Raw genomic sequence first — 26,605 nt, forward strand, 5'->3', positions numbered from 1 at the left:
CTTAAGATAGACATAATATGGCATACCTTGATCCAAATAACTTTTTCAACTAGATTGACGGTTAAAAACTGCCCAAAGCAGCTCAAAACTCATTTTTTCTCTCAAAACCTCTCTTTCTCTCTCCTAATCAGTCGGCTGCTCGATCAAATGAATAGAATAGTGGAAATGTTTTAATTTAAAGTGTTGTTAATAACATAGTGCTGCGTCGCTAGCTCAAACTCAAATTCCAAAGCTTGAAGTGTTGCAATGTCATTATTTGGCATCTAGTACTGCAGAAATGATGAGGCGCTCGGATCAAATAAATGTCACTATTTAGCTAAAATAGTAATATTTTTTAGATTTTGACAAAATTCACATCAAACACTTGGAACTCATTTTAGAACACATAATCATTTATAAGAATTAAAGTACTCCCAATAACATACAAATGGATTCAAAACTCAAAAATTTAAAATTTACCTTTTTCCAAATCTTGTCAGTACGGGTATAGCTGAATGCTGATCGAACTTAGAAGTGTCACATCTTCACCCAACTATGATCCTTCAACCTCTATCACCCAATTACGATCCTCCAACCACCTTCAGTTGATCGTTCCCCGACTTTGGTCTTCCATCCATTATCGTCTTGCTACACTAACGCCCACTAACTTCGTCATCTGTTATCACTAACAACATTAAGGCATGAATTTTCTAGCATGCCATTTATCTATATGTACTAGATATTTGCATAAAACTAAGTTAATCTCTCTCTCTCTCTCTCTCTCTCTCTCTCTCTCTCTCTCTCTACCGCCATGAATTTTCTAGCATGAAACATTTACAAGTCGCACAAAGTTTAATGTTGTAAATATGATTTTTCAATATATTAATAATCTTACATTTATATACAACCCTAAATTCAAGTGATGACCAAACCTTGCTATTGGCCATCAAACAACTTATGTCTCAAAACTTAACTATAATATGAGTTATCTAACCACCAATTTCATTTTTGTTCAATTTACAAATCACTACTTTCACATTCTCTTTAGAGAGAAAAAGTGAGTCATCAATATTAACAACATTGCTAATGAAGAAGAAGAGCAAGTATCTATCAATCCACCTATCAATGTACATAGGATGCTATTAATAAAAGATTATTGGTAAACACTGAGCTGATGTAGATCAGTTGGAGGTTGAACCGCTAACATCAATTTCCCTCTTTTAACTTTCTAAATTTTTTCATTTACTACAATCCTATACTCTAAGATTTGAAAATATTCTAAATTGTGAATGCTTATGTCATGTGATCTAAGAAAAAATTTTAAATGGAAAAGCCAATACCATTTATTTTATTTTTCAATAAAAGAAAATGCATTTATAATCTTTTTTATTTTGTTTAAAAAATAAATTTTTCTTTCTTTTAAATGTAAGGACATATATAATCCTTCTTACCCCTCAAAATCATCTATGCAAAGGAGTCAATTTGGATGTGATCCCCAAACACAGTTTCTTTCAGGAAAAAAATTGTAGTTTATTAAAATCATTTTCAGAAAGTGAATTTTGTCTTAATTTTTGAATTAATTTCGTATTGTTTTGGGAGTTAATTCCCATGAAGAAGAATTATGTTTGCTTGAAATTTAAATTTCATTGTCTTCATTCAACAAAAAAGTATTTGTGCATGTAAGGGTTTAAATGAGTCTAGTCGAGCTCGAGTCATCATTGGTTTAAGGTTGAGCTTGATTAATTAATTGAGTTCAAGTTCAAGCTCGAGCTTAAGATTAAGGCTTCATTTAGGATAGGTTCCTTACAGTTTTCCAAAGCAAAGTTGTAATATAAATTTTTTTTAAAAGAAACAAAAAAGCAACGGCCAAAAGCTGTTCCAAACGAAACCTAATTCTATGAGTTCGAGTAGACTTATGAGTTGACTCATTTATTATAAAAGAGTGAAAATTATTGTGATTCAAATAATTAATATAAAAAAATGGTTAAAAGAATGAGAAATTAACTGTGAAATAAAAAAGAATTACTTGTTATGATATATGTTTTAAATAATTTTAGCAAATTGCACTTCAAATCTAAAATGTTAATAATATTTAAGTTTCTTTTATATTAATATTAAACGAGCCGGCTAGCAGGGTAACGAGTTAAGTCCATACTAGCTCAAGTTTAGCTCAATAGCTATATATTGAGTCGATCCAAAGCTCGCTCATGAGACAGCTTGGCTTCGTTACACCGCTATGCACATAAGTTTGAAATGGAAGAATATTGTATCTATGGAAATTAATTTTAAAATAGCCTCTTTTTATTCAAATTGCATGTATGATAATTTGCATGCTGAATACCTCAATACCTAGTAACTACATCATTTGTATGCTGCATAATGTGGTAGTTCTCATTTTGTCATTTGCAAGAATAAATGTAGCATAACATCATTTGTGTGCCACATTATGCAGCACACAAATGATGTAGTTACTAGGTATTCGTATAACTGTAGCATAACATTGTTATGTGTTATAATGTATTATGATATGTTATTATTCTCATGTGTGGCAAGGAAAATTGTATGTGCTCTAATTGTGGTTAAGTGAGTGTAACAACCTTTTTAGATCTCAAATGAGATCTTTCGCGCAACTCGAGACAATCAATTATAGCACCAATAAAATTAATCGTTGTCTTCGCCAACAAGCTTGATACTCATTATCACCAATAAAGGCGAAGTCCAACATTGATAATAAAGCTGAAGCATACCATCTTCAACAATGCTGATGAATGTTATCATCAATAAAATGGATGTTCGTCATCACTAGTTAAGTCGATGCATGTTATCACTAACGAGAATGTTTCTCATCACCGATACCAACACAAATAAGCAACATTGTCAATAAGTCTAATGCTCACCATCACCAATGAGGCTGATGTGCATCATCACAATAAGGTTAACGTTAATAATGTCCAATAAGCTTGTCACCCACCACCACCAAGGTCAATGCTCATCATTATCAATAAGGTTGACTCATTGTCATCAACATTGATGTATATCATCACCAATAAGATTATATGAGCCATCCCAAGGGAAACATTCACTGTCATTAGTAAAGCTGAAGTTCATCATCGACACCAAAGTTGATGTCATTCTTCATCAACAAAAAAAGCTGAATTTCATCATCGACGCCAAAGCTAATGTCCTTCATATCAAGTCATCTTTCCAATAGATAAGAGTTTTTATTAAAAATATCATATCATTTGAAAATTAAAACTTTATGGGAGTTTCTTATCTATCAATGGTGATGAAAAACAAAATAGTGTTGACTGACACCATTCTGCTTACTTTCATTGAATTATTTTTCGACAAGACGTAAAATAACAAATTGGTAACCTCAGGAGAAAAGCTCAAGATAGCTTTTCATCTCGTTAAGAATGCACTCCTCCCTTAATCATGAGGTTTTCCTAAACTTCTTAATGGATCTGAAAACCTTATGAAGGTCTAAGAGTTACGAATCCTACAAACATATGAGAACACACAGATCAACGAGTTCTCTCTGAAGTAGCAACATTAGATTCACTTAACAATATCTTATTTACATGTAACAAGGAGATCACTTATAATAGAAATATTTCATCTCAACTACTGACTACAAAAGAATAGACAAAATACATAAGCAAAAGAAAAACCTAAAAGTACTGATCAACCTCACTCAAGATGGTCCCGACCTAAATAATAATAAGAGGGTCCCGACCCTTTCTTAGACCTAAAAACAATATAGATCATATAAGTTTACAAAACTTAGCAGGACCCCAAAACTACCAATACTTTCAATGAATTATCTCAAGAATTAATATGCATGCTAATTTCAATCATTATAAAATCACTAATCATCAGTATAAATAGTAAATATTTATGCAATCAATTTAAGAATCAATATGATTATTAAACTGAAAGCATCCCACTAAGCATAGGAATATATCGACCTAAAAGAAATATAGATAAAAGTTTATAAATCAATACCATATGTTGTACAGTAAAACAACCATGAATTATCTATCAACTATATTCATGTTAATGATTCTATGATATGTTTCTAACAAATGGTATGTCATATGTATCTGTTGATCAGCATGTTATATCAATATGTTTATCAACATCCATGAGAGTTCATGTTATGTGATATATCTTATTGTATCAATCTCAATGCTAATTCTATAAATTTTATATCAATTCTATCTATCAATCAATTCATATGTTAACATGTAAATACAATCATGGATACGATTATAAATAGCATGGTAGGACATCCAATTTTAATATGGTGTTTTCATCCTTCCATCAATCATCCACCAGTCTTATCAATCCATTAATCATTCAATCAATCATTTATTTTAACACATGGCTTTCAATAAATAATAAAGAGTTATCACTCTCTACCCGCCTCCGTAATCATTTACGGGATAATATCCAAGATTATACCACAAATCTTTTATTTAAAGGAAAACCCATCAACCTACCCTTATGTACACAATATTATTAATTTAAAAGCTAACACATATTAATTATACTGTTAACAATTAACTTTTCTTACTTATATGCAAATACCATATTTATAACATATTAATCTTATCATTTTCTCTATGCTAGCTATTCAATATCATATATGAAATATAATAATATATGAAATACAAAAAAATCTATACATTATTTATTACTTCGAAAAATCATAATTATCAATTTATTTGGTGAAATTTAATAATAGTAAAGTTAAAATACTCATAAAAATCATATATATCATATACAAAAAGTTACATTATAAAAGTTTGATAAATCATGAGAAATAATTTTTTATCAATTTTGGTTATTAAAATCATAGAGCTCAAAATCATTTAAAACAAAGGTAGGATTCGAGTTATCTACCACCATTAGAAGAAATCTTTGAGCATAACTAGTGAATGAAAATGCTCCGAACCACTTCCTCTTTCTCCTTTCCCTTTATTATCTTCTCTTCCTCTTCTTTCCTTACCCACCCAGCTAAAATAAAATGGAGGGGGAGGGAATGGTGCTAGTGATGAAGTGGAAATTTACATCATAAAAAATATTTTTTTAGTGTTGATAGTTGCAACACTCTAAATTTGGCTTTGCAGCATTGCATGTCGCTTCTAGAGTTACTGTAAAATAGAGAGCTCAACGTCATGGCAACGCTTTCCACATATCGTTGCGCTCCCACTCATAACGTCGCAGCACTCCAGCCCAAATTTTTCTAAATTTTTATTTTAAATTTATTTACTCAAATTTCAAATCATTACACATCATCACCAATAAAGCAGAAGCTTATCGTCGCCACCTACTATTACCAATAAAGTTGATGTTCACAATTGCTAACTAAGATCATGCATATTATAATCAGTAAGGCTAATATCCATAATGGCTAACAGGACTAACACTCACCTTCACTAGCAATGTTGATGCCTACCATATATATCAAAGTTAATGCTCGTCATTTCCAACCAGGTCACACTTGTGCAAAAATAGGTGACACCCTTGCTCATAAATAAAGGTGATACTCGTTATCACTAGTAAGGTTAAAGCCTTCGATGAAGCCTATAATCGTCCAGGCTGATATCCACCATCACCAATAAAGGCAATACCCATCAGAATCAGCAAGGAAGGAATCCACTGTCAAAAGTGTATCCTTTGTAATCTACAAATTACATTAATGAAATAATTTCAACTAAGGTTTCGTTTGGGATAACTTTCTTATTGCTTCTTAAAGTAACTTTATAGTACAAAAATTTAGTACTAGAAATCTGCTTCAAGAAGATTTAAGAAAGCCTTTCCAAACTGAACCTAAGTTAAGTCATATAACTACTTTCAATCTCAAAATTTTCACTTGAAAACCAATTAAGCTTTATTTGAGACAGTTTTCTTACTACTTTCTAGTACATGAATTTCTTGAAACTAGCGAAAATTAGTGGTCAAAAGATGTCCCAAACAAAACCTAAGGCTTCATTTGGGACAGTTTTTTACCACTGCTTTTTTTTATACTTTCAAGAAATTTTTGTACTAAAAAACTAGTGTAAAAAGCAAATAAAACTATCTCAAATGAAGCCTTTAACTTTTGTACTAGAAAACTGCTTTAAAAAGCAATAAGAAAGCTGTCCCAAATAATGCCTTAGTCTCTTTTAAGCTCCTTTGTGACTTAACATTGTATGTGTGGAATTTTCATTCAATGCTAAACTACAAACCCTCTCATATAATTAATGAAAGCTTCAACTAAAGCAGTCAAAATCGAGTCATGGGTCGGGTTCGGGTCGAATCTGAAACTGACCCGACACCAGTTCACCCGACACCAGTTGACCCATTTTTGCAAACAGGTCAGGTATTTCAACCTAGACCCGATCTATATGGGTTGTCGGGTTAACCTGACCCAACCCGACCTGCGAACATATTTTGAAGGAGCCGTTGAACGACGATCGGCGTAGGCGATGGCGGGCGACGGTGCAAGAGGGGTGATGCATCATGGCGAGCTCATTTTGAAGGATGTGTTGGACGACGGATTACGCAGGTGACAGTGATAGCGACAATGACTGAGCGACTCGACGGTGGCAGGCAAGGTGATGGCGTGACACGACTGTGACTCGACATCGCTCATTTTTCCAAATAGGTTAAACCGGGTTGAGTTCGGGTTTCCAAGTTAACCCAAACTGGGGTCGTTTTTTTCAAACAGGTCGAATCCGGGAACCCGACCCATTTCGAAACCTAAAATTTTGGGTTGGATTCAAGTAAGCTTTTCGTATGATGTCAAGTATTGACACCCCTAACTTCAATACGCAACAAGCCTATCACAATTACCTGAAATTCACTTTATGATTAATCATTTCAATCATTGCCATAGATTTTAAACTTATTTTAGCAATTCTTTTTTTTAATAACTTCTATGCAAGCTCATTATTTTTCTAACAAATCTAGCTTTTTTTCTCCCACTCCCTCAGCACGTTTGACCAAATCTAACAGCAAGTTCCCAAAAGAATCCACAGCCTACAGATTTTTCACTAATTTAGCTTCAAAATAATGTAAAATAAACATAGTAATTACCCAAATAATAACTATTTCCCCAATCTTCCTCCTATTCAATTTATTTTCAGAATATTTTTTTCAAAAATATCAATAGATTAAATACAAAAATAGAAAATGACCTTAGCTCCTCCAACCAACCTATTCTCTGCCTTAAATATGTGGCCAGACTCAACGGCTGGCCCTTCTTTGGTCCTCAGCCGTTAGCAGTTTGGCAAAGTTAAGCTATACAATTCCGTGATTCCAGGAAGCTACAATTTTGTTCCCAAAAAAGAGGGGAAAGCAATGACGGTAAGAAGAAAGAGGAAGAGAGGAAAAAAAAGACAGATCTTATCTTCTTCTCCTCTTTGTTCTCCCTTCATACCATCATTCATCTCCTACAATGCAGGCATAAAGAACAAGCGAACGAAGTCATTACAGGTGGCCTGTGGTCGATAAGCGTACCTTTGCAGCTCAGTCTCTTGTGGTCGGAGCTGATGGGCGACCGAAGCCCTGTATCAGAAATCTGCCCAACTGCGGTGGCCATCGACAAGGACAAGAACAGCCAGCATGCCGTGAAATGGGCCGTTGATCATCTCATTAAAACAAGGATTGTTGTTCTCATTCATGTCCGGAGCAAATCCTCTAGTAGGTACCCTTCCTCTTTCATTTTGTAGCTGAAAACAATCACAAGTGATGATATATTTTAATTAATTTGATTGTTGCAATGCTCCTGCATAAAATGAGAGAAGTTATAGAGGTTTTGCTTGGGGCAATTTTTTCACTGCTTAGATTTTCATATCAAAGCAATAATTTTATCTGTCAATAACTTTCTCGTTATTTTCAATAATTTATGTAGAACAACAACAATATTAAGCGATTATCCCAGAACGTGGGGTATGCTACATGAATCTTTTTTTCTTCATTGTGTCATATTTAGAGTCAAATTCTCTTTTAAATCTAATTAAAAAAAGATCATATCTAATACTTTCTAACCAATTCTTTTTAGATCTACCTCTACCTTTTTAATATATGTCAGATCTAATACATCTACTCCTAATCAGGTCATCAGAAGGCTGGCATTTTATGTGACCAAAACATCTTAGACGACTCTCTCTAATCTCATCTAACACTAGAGCTACTCCATTTTTTTTTAACATATATGACAATAGCATTTCAGCTCCACTCTCCTCACACTCCAACCGAATCACAGAGCTGTCGTCCATCAGACCTGCTAGCCGCCACTAACAACCGCTTTTCTACTTTATGTAACTACCTAGGATATTTTAGTATTTACACATTCTCCTTCTACCATTCTGTATAAAGCTATCTCTATATTAGAACACATACGAATCAATGCTACGGTTATTGTTCATTTCTTGTTTCTCTTCCTCTGTTCCTTCATTAGTTTTTTTTGTGAGCTCCGTGTCAAAAGCTTCAACATGGTATCAAAGTCACACGCCTAACGGCTCTCTTCGTCATCTGCAATGGATGACTCCACCGCATCAGCTCCAAATACGCCTCCGGCTCTCACATCCGACACCACCACTTCAACCGATGTCACCATACCACCTACACTCAAATTTCTTCTCTCCAATGTCAAGTACGTCCCACATCGTTGTTGCTGCTTCTATCGTCGCCATTCCGTCCTCAGCTCACACCTGACATCGTCTCTTCGGCCATCCCAACTCCAACACTCTAGCTGATATATCAAAGAAATTTCACTCTTTATGCATTGGCTCCCCTTCTCCCCCTCTCACCATATATCTCAGGTTCCTTAAGAATTAATACACATTGATGTTTGGGGTCCCTTCCCTATGCTCTCTTATAATGGTTTTCACTACTATTTGTTGTTAGTAGATTATTATACCGTATACATTTGTTGTTAGTAGATTATTATCCCATATACATATGGTTGTATACTCTCAAACAAAAATCAGAGGTTTCCCAATCTATCATTCACTTCACAAATGTTATTCAAAAGCATCTTAATCTACTTATTCGCACTCTCCGCACTGACGGAGGAGGCGAATTCCTCAATACCTTATTGAGTTTCTTTCTCTCCCAACCTGGCATAACCCATTAGTATACATGAGCTCATACCCCACAGCAAAATGGCACCGTAGAACGTAAACACAGGCACCTACTCAATACTGGCCGAATTCTTCTCGTTGATGCTAATCTACCACCTCAATTTTGGACTGAAGCTCTCCTAACCGCAGCTCACCTCATTAACTGCCTCCCTTCCCTAAATACATCATCTACATCACCCAATGAACTACTATATCATGGTCCACCAGATTATACCAGCTTCACCCCTTTGGATGTCGTTATTTCCCATGGCTCAAACCTTATGCTCCTCACAAACTCGCCCCACATTCTGCCCCTGCCTCTTCTTCAGCTATGCCACCAACCAGAAACAATTCAAATGTTATAATCCTACCACTTGCAAGCTAGTCATCTCTCGACATGTTCTCTCTGACGAATATGATTTTCCTTCCATCCCCGCTAGCTATACTAGCATTCCTACTACTAACGGAATTGCCCCTACTGCACCACTCTTTTTCCTTATAAACAACACTACAGCAACAACCACCTTTGCTCAACCACATAACTCTACCATCTCTTCTTCAGTCCTACAAACATCCTCTCCCAGCTCATTCTCCTCACCCGTCATCTCTATGCCCTCCACCGTATCTCATTCTCCAGCTACCTCCTCAACTAACACTCCTCCTGCCAACGCCAAATCTACTCACCCCATGCTCACTCGGTTACATACAAGTTCGCTTAAACCAAGAATAATCCTGGATCTTCATCACACTTTCCATACTACCCCTACTTGCTTTACCATTGCTAACAAAATCCCTTAGTGGAGCGAAGCCATGTCAGATGAATTTCACGCACTTCAAGTTCAAGGGACGTGGTCTCTTAAACCTCCTCTCCCACCAACCAACAAATTATTGGATGCAAATGGATTTACAAACTCAGACGTTTTGCCTATGGATTTAATGATTTATCACACGCTACAAAGCCCGTCTCGTTGCTCAAGGATTCAAGTAGGAATATGTATAGACTATAATGAAACCTTCAACCATGTTGTTAAATTACCCACCATATGCATGTTTCTTTTAGTTGCTTTACATCATGACCGGCCAATACTTCAGCTTGATGTTATAAATGCTTTCCTTCATGGAACCACTGTTGAAATCATCTACATGACTCAGCCACAAGGTTTCCAGGATCCTACTCATATCAACCATGTGTGTCCCATCCATAAAGCTATCAATGTTATCAAACAAGCACCACGTCTCTTGTTTGCTACGTTGTCCACTTACCTTACGACTCAACATTTCACCATAAGCTCTGCCGATCCTTCTTTTCTTAGCCTTCAAAAAAATAATCTTCATATATATATATATATATATATTCTGATATACGTTGATGATATACTCATCACCAGCAATGATTCTACTTTCATCTCCTCACTCATCAATAAACTTCAACAAAAATTCCAGACCCGTGATCTTGGTCCACTTTCCTGCTTTCTCAATATTCAATTAACATGGACTGCTTCAGGCCTCCAGCTTTCTCAACAATCCTACATAAATGAGCTACTTCAAACAACAGCCATGAGTAATTGCAAACCTTTACAGACACCATTTACTTCCAAACTACCCTCCGATCTACAAAAAACTTTATCCAAACCAAGTTATTTCGCAAACTTGCAGGATCATGTTATGTTGTCGGCTCAGGAGGGGTCAGTTGAACCGGTCCAATAGAGACCGATTCATTGCTATAGCCGTCGGCCCAAGCATATGGCGGTACCAAGGGTGGTGGAAGCCCTAGTGGGGCCCTCTACTTAATTAAATTTGTGTTAAGGAGGAGGGGGGATTTTAATTAGGGGCAATTTAGGGATTTTGTAAGCTTCCTTTGGCTTTAATTAGTCCTTTGGGGGCTAGGGTTGAGGGCATCTTGAGATTTGCTGAATTTTGAGATCTAGGGTTTGTTTTGTTTGGGCTCTAGGCTTTACTAGAGATTTGGAGAATATTTCTTCCTCTCGAATTGAAGAAACTTGTATCTTGCTTTATTTTTCTTGTTCGTTGATTGAATCAAAGTATTTCTTTTTTGTTTCATCTCCAATGTACTAAATTTCTTGCATGATTTTTATTGATTTCTGTATGAAATCGGCCCTTTTTCTCACTGTTTTTGCCAATCCTTGCTAGATTTGAGGGCAATTTAGGGATTTTGTAAGCTTCCTTTGGCTTTAATTAGTCCTTTGGGGACTAGGGTTGAGGGTATCTTGAGATTTGCTGAATTTTGAGATCTAGGGTTTGTTTTGTTTGGGCTCTAGGCTTTATTAGAGATTTGGAGAATATTTCTTCCTCTCGAATAGAAGAAACTTGTATCTTGCTTTATTTTTCTTGTTCGTTGATTGAATCAAAGTATTTCCCTTGTGTTTCTTCTCCAATTTACTTCCTGCTAGATTTTTACTGATTTCTCTCTGAAATCAGCCCTTTTTCTCGCTGTTTTTGCCAATCCTTGCTATGTTTGCTTGCAAACTCAAGTATTAACCTTAGGGTTACTTGCGAACTCAAGTACTTCTGATGCAGGACTAAATGCTTAAATGGATGAAATAAGAATTTGCATGATTTATTGTTAAGAGCAATTAAAATTAAGACTATTACCAAAGTCAAACGAACAAATAAAACATAAGAGTGGTCACTTCTGTTTAGGCTAAGTTGTACACTAAGCACTTGGACTACCAAAACAACATAGGAAATCAAGTCATGCCAATAGAATAGTTTTCAACAAAAATCCCTAATCTAACAATAAGATTAGAAACAAATAAAAGTGCACTCAATCTTACGTCTACTAAGCTTAGGCAAAGGTGAAGCACGGCTCCTTGTGATTCGTCATCACCTACAAAATTAGGGGATTAGAAAAATAATTGAAAAGAGGGGAGGAGTTCACCTTAGTCAAAGTTAAAAAACAAATCGCCTGGATGTTGAAGAAGTTTGTCGTAGAAGAAGTCGTATTTTATTTCCAGATCGAATTCAGTTGTCGGATTCGCCATTCATGAGTACTTGATGATCAACTCTTCACACTTGATGGAACACTTGTGAAAACAATCAAAGAGAAAGAAATTTCTCTTAAGACCTTGAGAGAATAGTGGACCAAAACCCCAAAATCTGAAAACAATTCCAGTTATTTTGTTTTCCAATATCTGATGAGAAGATTCGGACTCTTAGGCATAGGAATTAGAGACTTGGGGAGTAACCTGAGGTTCCAAATCAGCTTTTGTAATGGGATAGGAAAGAAAAGCTGGCAGGAGAGAATTGAGGCGGTGGAAGGGTTGGTGAGCCGGCGGGATATTGAGGAGTTAGGAAAGTTTTATTATTTCCTAAACCAAGGCTGTGATTTAGGAATAGAATTAGCGAATATTGCTTAGGTAAAATTCGGCCAGAGATTTAGGCATTTTGAGAAATATTTCCATAGGCAGTGACTGAAGTTAGGAAAGAAACTTTAAATGGTCCCCATAGGGAGTCGGCGGGATTTTTGATCAAGGGACGATTAATAAAGTTTATTAACTCAGGTTTAATATTTAGGAAAGGTTTAATTAAAATCCAATTGAATTTTGAATTTCAAATTAGATTAAAATAGAAGCTTTCTTAAAATATATGAGTTATTTTAGGCAGGATTTTGAAATTCAAATTCAAAGAATTGAAATTCAAAATTATCCCAAATCTTCTCACACCCAAGTAGGAAACTCATGAGGGAAGATGGCTTGAATGTGGCCGGCGGTTTGGAAAGGCCGGGTGGGGGCTTGGATCATGAGGTTGAGGGAGGAGGAGGGGTCGGGTGATGTGGCCGGCGGCTTGTGGTGGAGGAGGCGGGGAGAGTTCGATTGGGAGGAGATGATGGCTTGGAGATGGAGAAGGGTTTGGGTGTAATGATGTACGGCGGTGGTGGTGGAAGGAGGAAAGACAAAAGATAAAGAAAGACCACGAACCCGGCCGTCTCCAAGGTTGGTGGGTGATCCGATCTTCCTCTCCTAGGGATTTCTCCAAAGTTCTCTCCAAAAACTCTCAAACACTCTCAACACACAAGGACAAGAAATTTCTCATAATAATCATTCATTAATTCATGAAGAGCAACATGAGGGCTATAAATAGCCTCTTACAAAAGAACTCAAAATAAGAAGACCACAATGACCTTAGGGCTTACATACGACCTCCTTTAAGTAAAGGGGTAAGACGGGAAAATAATTAAAACATAAATAATAAACGACAAAAAACATAATATACGACAAATACATGAAAATGACTAAAACAAAATACAACGACTCGATCGTGGTCGTAGATCGACGGCCACGCCTTGATTCATGCTCTGATGTCCCCATCATTCTTCCGTGGTGGGAGAAAGCTCGACTCCGTCGAGTAAGCATCTCTGATTATCTTGTAGATCTCCAATGCACCGGGGTCAAACGGGAAAATGACTAAAACAAAATGCAACACCTTGCGATCTAGCCATGTATCATCTGACTTGGGCTTCCTTTTCCACCTGATCAAATACCTCCATCGTCCCTTTTCTCTTGTGGAGATGATGTCATCACTTAGAGTCGAGTCCACCTTTTCTGCCATGGGTGATTGGGTAATATTAGGTAGTGGAGGTGGGCTTGGGTTCTCACACGGTGGGTTCACATAAGGCTGTTGTATGAATGGATTTGGTGGGCTGAATTCAAGACCTTCATATGCAACTAGATCTTTTATGTTAAAAGAGGGATTGAAGTTGAATTCTGCATGCAGAACTATTTTACAAGCATTATTATGGAATTTCTTAGTCGATTTGAATGGTCCAGTACTCTCAGCATACAACTCCTTAACTGTTCCCTGCGGGAACTGTTCCGGACGAATCCACACCATCACGGGGTCACCAACCTCAAGAGTTTTAAATTTTCGTTTCAGATCGGCATATAGTTTGTAATCGTTATTGCTCTCTTCAATTTTTCGTGCGATTTTTTTATGAAAGTCATGCAGATGCAATGCAAATGAGAATGCAAGAAACTCGGTGTGTATGATGATTGACATGGATTGTGGACTCTCACAAAGTTTTTGATAGAGGGAAATTTTGGATGAGACCGACACACACACATACTGACTCACAAATGCACATAGATATGAATAACAATGGATCAAACACAAAATGAGAGGACATAAGATTTTCATGTTTAAGGGAACGGGTGTAGGAGGAGCAATGAAGACATCCCTAGCAAAAATGTTATTCCCATAGGGGTTTTCAGCTAGGGTCATGGATAGTCTCCTAGGGGCAGCAGGGTAATCTAGCAAATTTGTCTAACTATGAGAGAGATGGTCCTTAACAATGAAAGACAATAATATGGAGGACATAACGGAGGAATCATGAACATGATCAGACGATGGGTCCTGACTCACAATCATAATGGGATAGCCCAAGGAGTCACCCGCATGTATGGGACTCCAAAGATGGGGTACAGTGTCCAGAATAGAAGTGAGCACGATAGATAGAGTGGTGACATGAAAGTGAAGGCTAATATTCTCTCTAACATTAAAGTCGGTACGAGGAATGGTGAGATAAATCCCATCAAAATTGACACACTCTTTCAAATATAAATCTAAAGGAGCAACTCCTAAAACAGATTCCAATAAAACAAGAGGATGTTCATCTTCCAAATTAGGCTCAGAATAATTCAGATTCAGATTAATATCTTCCGAATTCAATTTCAATATGCTCAAGGTCTGATCAGTTTCTTTCGGGATCAAATTAATATCATCCGGGCAGACCTTATCCAACGGGATATCCTTGATGAGACTAGGATTAAGATGGGCTAAGGTATCAATGCTCAAAGGTTCTAAATCTCCTACATCAGTGTCTAATTCAATCAATTCAGTTTCATCATCAAAGAAATCCTCGTCATCAATAATATCATTAGTATCCACGAAATGGATGCACTCAATTTTAGGTTCAAGGGACGTTTTTTGACTGGGATGACTAGGATTCGGCCCAAGTGGGGAGTCACATGGGATCGATCCAACAGAAGACCCAATAGAGGGTCGGCCATCAAGGCTAGGTGAGGACCTATAGGGTGGGGCAGCAACCCTGATGTCACTAAGGTATGGGTGGTCTTGACCACAGTGATGTCCACGGTTTGTCCCAACAAAAAAGACAGGATGATGTTCTAGATGAAGGTTACTGGGTGTTGGGGTAAGGTGAGGGGGAGGTGGGAGAGAGAGATATTTCAGCTCAAGTTCTCGTCTCATGCTTTTCCAATCGATGTCACTAAGGTATGGGTGGTCTTGACCACAGTGATGTCCACGGTTTGTCCCAACAAAAAAGACAGGATGATGTTCTAGATGAAGGTTACTGGGTGTTGGGGTAAGGTGAGGGGGAGGTGGGAGAGAGAGATATTTCAGCTCAAGTTCTCGTCTCATGCTTTTCCAATCAAAAATAGGGTATTCACCACGAAATTCTCTATGATCTTCTACCCTCATCCAAAACTGACAAGCATGACCACTCAGGAGAGACCTAGCAATGTTAGCTTGTTGGGACTCATGAATACAATGAGATTCAAAATAGTCTTCTAATCGTCTAATCCACTCCTTAAAGTAGTAAGGGTCCGATGAACCATTAAAAGTGGGCAAACGATCATGTGACTCTAAGTGAGGTCGTTGCGGCTTGGATTCATGACTAGGTTGATAAATAGAATGGGTAACCTTCCGACTGACATGATTGACCGATTGGTGCACATACCTACAGTGGGGAATGTCAACATGTTTCTCCTTCATCATTTTAGTTATAGAGCCCACTATATTAACTAGGTCATCTAACTTCTTTTGAAGTCCTATCGGGTCCATTGCTAGACACTAGGGGTCACTTGGGAGTGAAACAAAGTAGCGGACAGCACCTATCACAAGAGTAGACTCCCTAGAATGACACTAAATGGTGCAGAAATTGTTTGGACAGCAACTAAAACAAAGTGCAAAGCGTTCCTAGACAACTAGAAGAGTTATTACGAAGAAGGCAGCACTTAAATACCCAAAATCAACACTTAATGCTCACTAAATGTATGCATAAACTTCTGGACAGCAAATGTAAGTGAAGATTAAAATGTTTTTATAGATGTTATGCATGCCAAATTAAATATGCAAGCCTAAGTAATAGCCTAGGATGAATTCTAGCACATGTAACGCATGCTAGCCATGCTCTGATACCAGATGATGCAGGACTACTTAGATGCAATGTTTATGAGTTTTATTTAGGCTTTGCACAACTCTTCGATTAGAATAAGTTCAGAATAAAATTACTAGCAATTATCCACGGCGAGTAAAACAATGAAGGAGTTAATCTTGCATAAACTAAATCACATGCGCCAAATTTTGTACATTCAAGATAATTAAGAAAATAAAAACAACACAGAATAGTAGCTTCCAACTTAATCCATAATCTAACAATGAGATTTAGGATACATAGAAATCATGCTCAATTCCTATGATTTACTAAGCTTAGCAAGAGCATTCGGAGTAGGCTTTAGCGAATACAATTTTAACCAAACGAGAATTTAGAATTAGAAGAAATTGATGACAAGTAGAAAGAAAAACCTTTCGTTAAGAAGATTTTGAAATCCTCCACTCAAGACCTTCGAAATGCTCTTCAATGGCTTTCGTCAATTGGAACAAAATACGATCTACGTATTCTTCAATTGTATGATCGATCTCCGGGTTCACGTCGAAGAATGTAGAACGGAAGATGTCGGTGTAGCCGTCGTCGTCCCACGTGATACCGTACTCAGTCTCCGGATCCGCCATTCATGGATGGTTGGAAGTAGAGAGTCAATAACAGTTGATAGACTTCTCGAGTAGTAGAAATAATGACCTCCAATTGTCCTCCAAAGAATTTCTAGATATGGCTGTCAAGAAGCCTGAAATAGTTCAGGTTTTCTTCTCAAATCTGAGAAGAAAATAAGCTCTAAATGTAGAGAGGATGGATGGGAAGGGTTGAATGTATGGCTGTGAACAATAGGGGATGAGATGTGGAGAAGAAGTGGGAGAAGGAGGGGAGTTACGGGTGAGAGAGGGAAAACAGAAGTTGGGCGGCAAACAGGGAAAAGAAAATAGGAAATCTACTTTATTTCCAAAGGGGATGTTACCACTTAGGCAATAACGTAATCGGGTAAGACGGGAAAATAATTAAAACATAAATAATAAACGACAAATAACATAATAAACGACAAATACATGAAAAAAATGACTAAAACAAAATACAACGACTCGATCGTGGCCGTAGATCGACGGCCACGCCTTGATTCATGCTCTGATGTCCCCCTCAACTTCCTATAAGATCCTTACAATATCTATCGTCCACTTGCCCCGACATCGCTTTTTCAGTCAACAAACTGTGCCAATATATAAATCAACCACTGCTCTTACATTTTCAGCTGCTTAAAATAGTACTTCGATGCCTGAAGAGCACAATCACTCATGGCCTCAAAACAAAATACAACGACTCGATCGTGGCCGTAGATCGACGGCCACGCCTTGATTCATGCTCTGATGTCCCCCTCAACTTCCTATAAGATCCTTACAATATCTATCGTCCACTTGCCCCGACATCGCTTTTTCAGTCAACAAACTGTGCCAATATATAAATCAACCACTGCTCTTACATTTTCAGCTGCTTAAAATAGTACTTCGATGCCTGAAGAGCACAATCACTCATGGCCTCTTTCTCCCGAAATCAGAGCTTCAGCTCTCTGCTTATTCTGACTGGGTTGTTGACAACCTTGATCGCAAATCCACCATAGGCTATTGCATTTTTCTCGAAACATCCCTTCTCAATTGGTCGATCAAGAAACAATCTACCATTGCACGTTCATCCATTGAAGCTAAGTATCATTCTCTCGCCTTTGCTGCCGCCGATATCATTTGGATGCGTCATCTCTATGATGAATTTTTTATTTCGCAAGCTACCACTCCAATTTTCTGCAATAACATCTCAGCAATGTCCATAGCGTACAACCCCATCCTTCATGCACGCACCAAACATATCGAGATTGATCATCATTTCATCTGTGACTGCATTCAAGCCAAACACCTTGCGGTTCATCATTCCACCATCGACCAAGTTGCAAACATATTAACAAAGCCTTTTCCCTTTACTTGATTGTCAACTCTTCAAAGCAAGTTGCTAGTCCTCCCAACCATCAACTTGAGGGACGGTGACGAGCATTTCAACTCCACTCTCCTCACACTCCAACCAAATCACAGAGCTGTCGTCCGTTAGACCTGCCAGCCCCCACTAACAACCACTTTTCTACTTTATGTAACAGCCTAGGGTATTTTAGTATTTACAAATTCTCCTTCTACCATTATGTATAAAGTTATCTCCAAGTGTATTAGAACACATATGAATCAATGCTATGGTTAATGTTCATTTCCTATTTATCTTCGTCTGTTCTTTTGTTAGCTGTTTGTGAGCTCTGTGCCGAAAGCTTCAACAGTATATACTATTTTTGCATTATGTCTCTAAAAATAAAACCACTCATCCACCTGAGCATCCTCATCTCTACAACACTTTAACTTAATTTTATGCATCTATTAGGCATATCGCTATAAAATAGTTCTCGTTTAACTTTTTTAAGAAAAAAATCTATAACATCCATAATAATTTTCAAAAAATCTGTTTTAAAACACAACAGTTCTGCAGCTAATTTTACAAATAGCCACAACTACCTCAAAAGGACTCAAATATGATGTATGAAAAAGAGGAAAAGTCTGTTACAAATCATCACAGTATCTGAATTGATTTATAACTATGAAATATGAAAGGCCTTAGAAACTCTGTTGATGTTGTTGCAAACATCAATGAAATAAGAAGAACGAACACAAAACTAAGCATTCATTTGATGCCATTTAAAATTACTTTGATTTATGCATCAAAACTATGCTTCGAAAATTCCTTCCTTGTTTCTGCACTTTATCTATGTAACGGTATTTCTACAGCAATATTAACACAATTTTACCAAAGCCTAAGATCAATATAGCTCTTCTCTTTAGTACACTGTAATATGTTTCTATGAAAAGCTGCAATGCCTGATTTCAGTAATGCAGATGATGTCATTTCTAATCCCCATTGGTTGCTTTTATAGAGACGGAAGCTGGGCCGGAAACCACAAGAGATCAAGCAGATGAAGAAGTAAATCAGCTGTTTCTCCCTTATAGGGGGTTTACTGCTCGCAAAGGGGTAATCATAAGCAGAACTATACATTTTCATCACCATTATTATCAATATAAAATGATGTATATTATAGATTGATTCAAGAAACAAAATAGAGTTTAGATATGAAGAAGATAATAAAGATTTGAGTAGTTATGGAGAATATTGCAATAATTTATGGAGATATTTAAAGAGGATATTCAAAATAAGATGTATAGGAATAAATTAAGAAATGCTTGCATCAACAGAACAATCGGAATTCATAAAACCATCCCCAAATAATCAGAAAAACGTTGATGACGACGATGATGATGATGTTCATTCATGACTTTCTGCATTTTAGAATTTGAAAGAATTCACAAGAAAAGATGCCAAAGAACGCATTGTGTCATAAAATTTGAGATTGTGATACACCACAAACCTGAACAAGTAGCTAAAAATCACTTTTTTTTCAAAAAGAAAGCTTCTTTTTAGATAAAATACCATAGTTTTGAATCCTTGGCAGAGTGGTATTGCCTTTCATATTTCATTGGAAAAAAACACCAGAGATACATCAGGCTTACATGTTGTTTTTTGGAATTTGCAGATGCAGCTAAAGGAGGTAGTCCTGGAGGGTGCTGATATTTCTAAGGCCATAGTTGATTACATCAATGCCAGCTCCATCCAAAACATAGTCGTTGGGGCTTCAAATAGGAGCATCATGAAGTCTATCCAACACACCGCACATCATTTTATCTTCAACGCAATATTGAGCCTTTCAAACCTTACTAACATCAGTTCTTCTAATATGCAGAAAACTCAGAAGTTTTGATGTCCCAAGTAGCCTGATGAAATCAGCACCAGACTTCTGTGCTGTGTATGTCCTTTCCAAAGGGAAAACAACTAGCATCCGAGCAGCAAGAAACTCAACTCCTAACGTTATTCCACCAAGGCAATTGAGCATCACAGCAACTTCACTAGTCCTACCTGACCAGGAAGATTCAAGCAGGTAAGTGCCTATGAACATTGAACTGATTTATGAATTTATAACAGAAAGATGATATGAATGCTTATTTATCCAACATACAAAGCATTTTAGGTTTTATAACAGGATAAGACCTCACTTCCCGTTTCTGCATCATACAGTAGATCATCATATTCAAGGAGGAGCTGGAGAGTTTCAGGTCCACCAACCCCCTTGCATGAAAGGACAGAACGAAGATCAATAGATCTTATGCCTGATTATCTGAATACTTCTGCAAGAGATAGGCCACTTTCCATAGCTCGTTCAGCACCGCCACCCAACAATCTGTTCATGGAGAAGCTCGATTTTGCTAACCTGTCTGGAAGTTCTGTTGATTATGGAAGCTCATTTTCAGATGACATTGATATACAAGGACACAGCTTCCAATCAATGAACATTGGAAATTCTCTTGAATTTTCTTCAGCCTCTGTTGATAGTCCTACAAGCAAACGACACTCAGTTACTGGTGTAAGTGCAAGAAAATGATTGAAGTCATCATTTGTAATGTGACGTTCATTTTTAGGCATCGTCTAATCTGTTTTTTTAGAATCTTAGGTGAATCGAGAACTTGAGGCTGAAATGAGAAGGCTGAAACTTGAGCTAAAGCAAACAATGGAGATGTATAGCAATGCCTGCAAAGAAGCTGTAACAGCTAAACAGAAGGTGAGAAAAACTCTCCCGCTATTCCATTAAAATAAGATATTTGTAACCTTAAGCGCCAAGATTAAGTTTGTAAAATCTTGTAATTGTTTGGATGCAGGCAATGGAGCTTCAACAATGGAAAATTGAAGAAGCCCAAAAGTTTGAGGAATTAAGACATGCAGAAGAAGCAGCTCTTGCTATGGCTGAAATGGAGAAAGTAAAATGTAGAGCTGCCGTTGAAGCAGCTGAAACTGCACGAAAGATTGCTGAGCTCGAAGCACATAAGAGACAAAATGCAGAAAGGAAAGCTAGGCATGAGGCTGAAGAAAAGAAGAAAGCATTGGATGCACTAACTCAAACTGACACCCGCTACAGGAGATACACCATTGATGAGATTAAAGCAGCAACTAATGACTTCACTGCAGAAAATAAGATTGGTGAAGGTGGCTATGGACCTGTGTACAAGGCATATCTGGATCATACACCAGTTGCCATTAAGGTCTTAAGAGCAGAAGCAGCACAGGGAAGAAAACAATTCCAACAAGAGGTAAATCACTATTTTGATTTTTGCAGATAAACAGCAAACATTCTAGTGATAATAAGAAAAGTTAATAACCAAAACAAAATGTTCAAAATTCAAATACATCAATAGCATCACATGAACTATAAAGTACTTTATAGACTATACAAATCCCTATGACAATTGGGATGATATGTCATGTCCTAGAATCTAAATTAAAAATAATTGTATCTTTTAATAAAAATAATAATCATAATTATCTAATTTCTTCCAATTATAAAATATTAGCGGAAATAAATCTATTGATCAAAAGATCAATATACATATGCATTCATTTATCCAAAAATCACATACAATAGTCAGGAGATATATAAATACAACATACTGTCTACCCACTTTTGACTATAAAAGAATAATTACGAGACAAAACAATAGTAAACCATGAAAATCTTGTATCTGATTAGTCTCACGCTCCTGATCATCTTCTCTAACTTGAAATCATTAAATCACATATAATGAGCTTAAAAACTCTGCCCGTCACCAAAATTCTTACTGGATTCAAAGCACGAAAATGAAATAGCATGCAAATAATCATTCAATTCATAATAGTAGTAGTCAATATGATCATAAATCTTTACACAAATAATAAAACACATGCCGAAATAATAAAATTGAAAAAAATAGTGCAGTACGAATGTCGAAGAAGTAAACCAATAAACAATCATTCTTAAATCATGCATCTTAGCAATATTGTCCAAATATTAATGAAATCATATAAACCAATAAAATAGAAGTACTTAAGAAAACTATCAAAATCTATAGCAATATTGAATAGTACTATGCAGTAATCATATAGGAGTGTACACAGGTTGCTCAATTATACTAGTATTAGTATTATCATCTCATATCACATGTTCAATAATAGAAATCAAATGCTCAGCAACTATAAAATCAATACAGTAACATTAAATCCATACAGTGAACATAAATCATTACAATGAAAGTATCTTAGTACAGTAATAGTAAATTAATACAAAAAATGTATTCTATATATACACTAAACAAGTAAAGAGTTCTGGCTTATGTGATATTTTTTTAGTAAATCAATACAAAAAATGTATTTTATATATACACTAAACAAGTAAAGAGTTCTAGCTTATGTGATATTTTTTTAGTAATCATTAATCGTTGACTCAGTAAATAGAGTCGTCATTCCTGTCTGTCGACATAATAATTAACTTTTATAACTCTCAATCAGTAAATCAATAAAGAGTAACACCATAAATAATAGTATTTAAAGGAAAGTGTGTCGACCCAGCATTTAACATATGTATAAATAAGCCCAACTAAATAACAAGCCTTTACTTGTTCTCAAACACACTATTATTATAATATTACAAACGTAATAATAATCAATTATTACTCAATCATATGTTCATATTCATTCACAATGTTTACATTAATAATATATTTGTATTAAAATATCATAATTATTATTCTTATTCAAATCATACAGAATATAATAATTTTCATTTTAACTAGTGAAAGTAAAAATACAAATCAACCTATCATTTCAGTGAGTTGCGCCGTGGCGTCCAAGTAACCAGCACCATTGTTTAAAATTGAGCAATATGTGGCTCATCTTGAGGCCCGCCCCAGCGCAATTCTAGTGAAAAAAGTCTTGAGGCTTTCGTCTCAAACTCTTTTAATGAGGCTTACGCCTCATCTTAGCTGAGGTCCGCCTTGAGGCATGCCTCGTTTCGCTGGCATGAGGTGTACGCCTCACTTTATTTATGTATTTTTTATTTAAAATATACTTAAATCCTATACAAAAGCCTAAATATTTCATGCCTTCTTGCACCCCTAAACTGCAACAACTTTCTCGTCCTCTAGCTCTCCGCCTTCACCGTAGCCACTACTGTTGCAGCTGCTATATGGGATCACTTAAAAGCCGCACGCCGCCACTATCTCTTCCAAAAATTTTGGAGTATTACTCTTATCTTTATATTGATGACAAATATTTATGAAAGATGAAGATGACTGAAATAATTGAAAAAGAAGCACATTAAGAGGTATCCACACTACATGATGAGGCAGGAAGAGAATAATTTTTTATGACAACGACTTAAATAAAAAATCCACTTAGTAATGATAATACATATGATTTTTTAGTTGTCAATTATTTCAACTTTCTTTAGGAATTAAACATAGATGAGTAGGAAACTGAGAAATAAAAAATTTAGAGCTAAACTTGATATTATATGATAATTTTATTTAATTTATATGTTTTATTTTATTTTGTTCCTGTAATATTTGGATTTCAATTTAATTTGACATAATTATCACCTACCACTTTACATCTTAAGCAATTTTTTGTTTCATATGTATGTAAATTTATTACTTTATAATTCAATATAAGTTAATATGCCATCATTTAATATATTATTTAGGTATTATATAAAAATCACTTTTAATTTTTATTTTCACTTTACGCAATGTTTAGATTTTGAGGGTTATGCCTCAAAACGCAATGAGGCTTACTCCTCACCTCACAAACGAAAAATGCCTCAATACCCAACTGTGCAAATTTAAACCTTGCCCAGCGTCGTTGCGACACATGTGATTCCAAAGTTATTGTAAAACAGAGAGCTATGGCCTTGAGGAGCCACTCTTTGGTGCTTCTCAAAGCCGTTGCGCCCAAAAGCACAGTGTTGTAGTGCTCCGTGTAGATTTTTGAAATATCTGAAAAATTATATTATTCAAAATTAGAGTAGTTACTTGATATATCCTCCTAAACTACTCCTATAAAAAGCATTGCTACATAATACAAATAAACACAAACAAACCAATCTTCAGAAGTCAAAAGTAATCTCCTTGTATAATGCATCTTTTAGTACTTGGGTCTCTGAATTTACTTTTAATACCAGCTGCTTAAACATTCTTTAATATAAATAATATCATACTTTAATATAAATAATATCATAAAACCTTCTGAATAATAGTTATCCATTCAATAATACTGATGCAACAGCAAGTTACAAGAATTAGGGTGTGAATGGTTCAAACTTAAGTTGATATAACCCTTGTACAAGATTAGCTCCTAGTCATTCAATTAAATCTCAAATAGAGATGGATCTGGCTATAGTTTTGCTCAATTTGATGCTGATTCAAAACAAGATCACCTTATTTATTTGAGTTCAAGCCACAAATTATCAATTGTCGATAATTTTAAAAAAATTCATAGTCCAAGCTTGAAACAAGCACCCATACATACGTACATATACATCCATGTATATATGCATTAATACAAATATAAATGTATACATATAAACATATGTATATAGGCATTTACATATACATACATACGTATATAGACATTTTGGTTCGATCTCGAGCTGACTTGATTCATTTCAATGTTAAGTTTAAGTTCAATTCAAGATGAGTCGGGCTCATTATTCCGCTAGTTGATTTTGATCCAAATCATAAATTGATTTGATTTCCAACCTATCCTCAATCTTTTAGTTAAATTCACAGCCCTAGCAAGAATGCTTGTTTGCTTTTTCTTGTGCCCACAACTTATATGGACCAAGCAAGAAGGATGAGGCTTACATCCACTATTGCTTCCATTGGTTCACATAAGCTTTGGGCACAATAAACAAATAATAAGAATTTTAAAATGCACATTTTATTTGGGAGTAAAGTATCTTCTACTCATCTCTGGATTGAACTTCTTTCATACTTCTGAACTCCTTCCAAATTTGCGCAACCTACTTCAAAATTTTATCCAAGTTCCCAAACTATTATTCTGATTACCATATTGTTGTTGTATCGAAACAAAAGTTGAACCCAACTGCTATACTACCAAATCCATCATGCTTTGGATTAACCCGGTGATGATGACTATTCAGGTTGAAGTCTTGAGCTGCATCCGTCATCCTAACATGGTCTTACTACTTGGCGCCTGCCCTGAGAATGGATGCTTAGTGTACGAGTTCATGGACAATGGGAGCTTAGATGACAGGCTCTTCCGAAAAGGAAACACCCCACCAATTCCATGGAGCACAAGATTCAAAATTGCAGCTGAAATAGCTACTGCACTCTTGTTCCTCCATCAGGCAAAACCTGAGCCGCTGGTCCACCGTGATCTAAAGCCAGCAAATATCCTTCTAGACCGAAACTATGTCAGCAAGATCAGCGATGTCGGTCTAGCAAGGCTTGTGCCACCATGTGTGGCTGACACTGTAACACAGTACCACATGACATCAACTGCAGGAACATTCTGCTATATCGACCCTGAGTACCAACAAACTGGGATGCTCGGCGTCAAGTCTGATATTTACTCTCTAGGAATAATGCTGCTTCAGATGATAACGGCTAAGCCTCCAATGGGCCTCACCCACCATGTGGAGAGGGCAATTGAGAAAGGAACATTTGCAAGGCTTCTTGATCCAGCAATAACTGATTGGCCAGTAGAAGATGCACTTTCCTATGCTAAGCTTGCCTTGAAATGTGCTGAACTGAGGAGAAAGGACCGGCCTGATCTTGCAACAGTAGTCTTGCCAGAGCTGAACAAACTAAGAAAACTTGGACGCGACCATGAAGCTAACAGACGACATAAAGGAAAAAGCTGCAGGACTGGCAGCAATTTCAGCACTCCACCAAGGCCACATAGCAACAACAATTCACAGCCACGGACAGGGCCACTCATGCAGCAGGTAGTTGACTCGGGCTTCGTTTCGGATGTCTTTCTTACTGCTTCCTAAAGCAGCTTTTTAGTAAAAAATACAAAATTTTTTGTATTTTTTACTAAAAAGCTGCTTTAAGAAGAAGTAAGAAAGCTGTCCCAAACGAAGCCTAGATCTCTAAACAAAACATGGCACAACCATATTCAATTACCTGAAATTTAACATTGTTCATGTTGTCAATTCCAGGAACAGGTTGCAAGCAACGCTGGTGTTACAGCAAAGTCGACATCACCAAGTGATGATGATGTCAAAGCTGGATAAAAGCACAGGATTCAAAACAAAAGAAGGTTTGCATAAGCTAAACGTTTTGGATGGATGTTACAGGCTTAGGATGGATATTAAAGGTGAAGAAAATTATAATTTTATGGCTGATTATAGTGTAGGGCATGTCAGCTGTAAGTTATTCATATTTATTTATTTTTTCCT

At 36.4% G+C, this 26,605-nt stretch overlaps 1 protein-coding gene across 1 annotated transcript; it reads left to right on the plus strand.

Moving 5' to 3' along the window:
• The first annotated feature begins 6,997 nt into the window (after window positions 1-6,997).
• LOC110111303 (U-box domain-containing protein 52) lies at window positions 6,998-26,218 on the plus strand. The gene is made up of 9 exons (XM_028695698.1): window positions 6,998-7,696; window positions 19,056-19,108; window positions 19,202-19,296; window positions 19,856-19,974; window positions 20,063-20,257; window positions 20,395-20,740; window positions 20,828-20,935; window positions 21,033-21,461; window positions 25,343-26,218. Exons 1-9 carry the CDS (start codon window positions 7,518-7,520, stop codon window positions 26,195-26,197), a joined length of 2,379 nt encoding a protein of 792 aa, XP_028551531.1. The 5' UTR covers window positions 6,998-7,517; the 3' UTR covers window positions 26,198-26,218.
• Window positions 26,219-26,605: the final 387 nt, after the last annotated feature.

Source organism: Dendrobium catenatum, unplaced genomic scaffold, assembly GCF_001605985.2.
Source record: "Dendrobium catenatum unplaced genomic scaffold, ASM160598v2 fragScaff_scaffold_665, whole genome shotgun sequence".
Taxonomy (NCBI): domain Eukaryota; kingdom Viridiplantae; phylum Streptophyta; class Magnoliopsida; order Asparagales; family Orchidaceae; genus Dendrobium; species Dendrobium catenatum.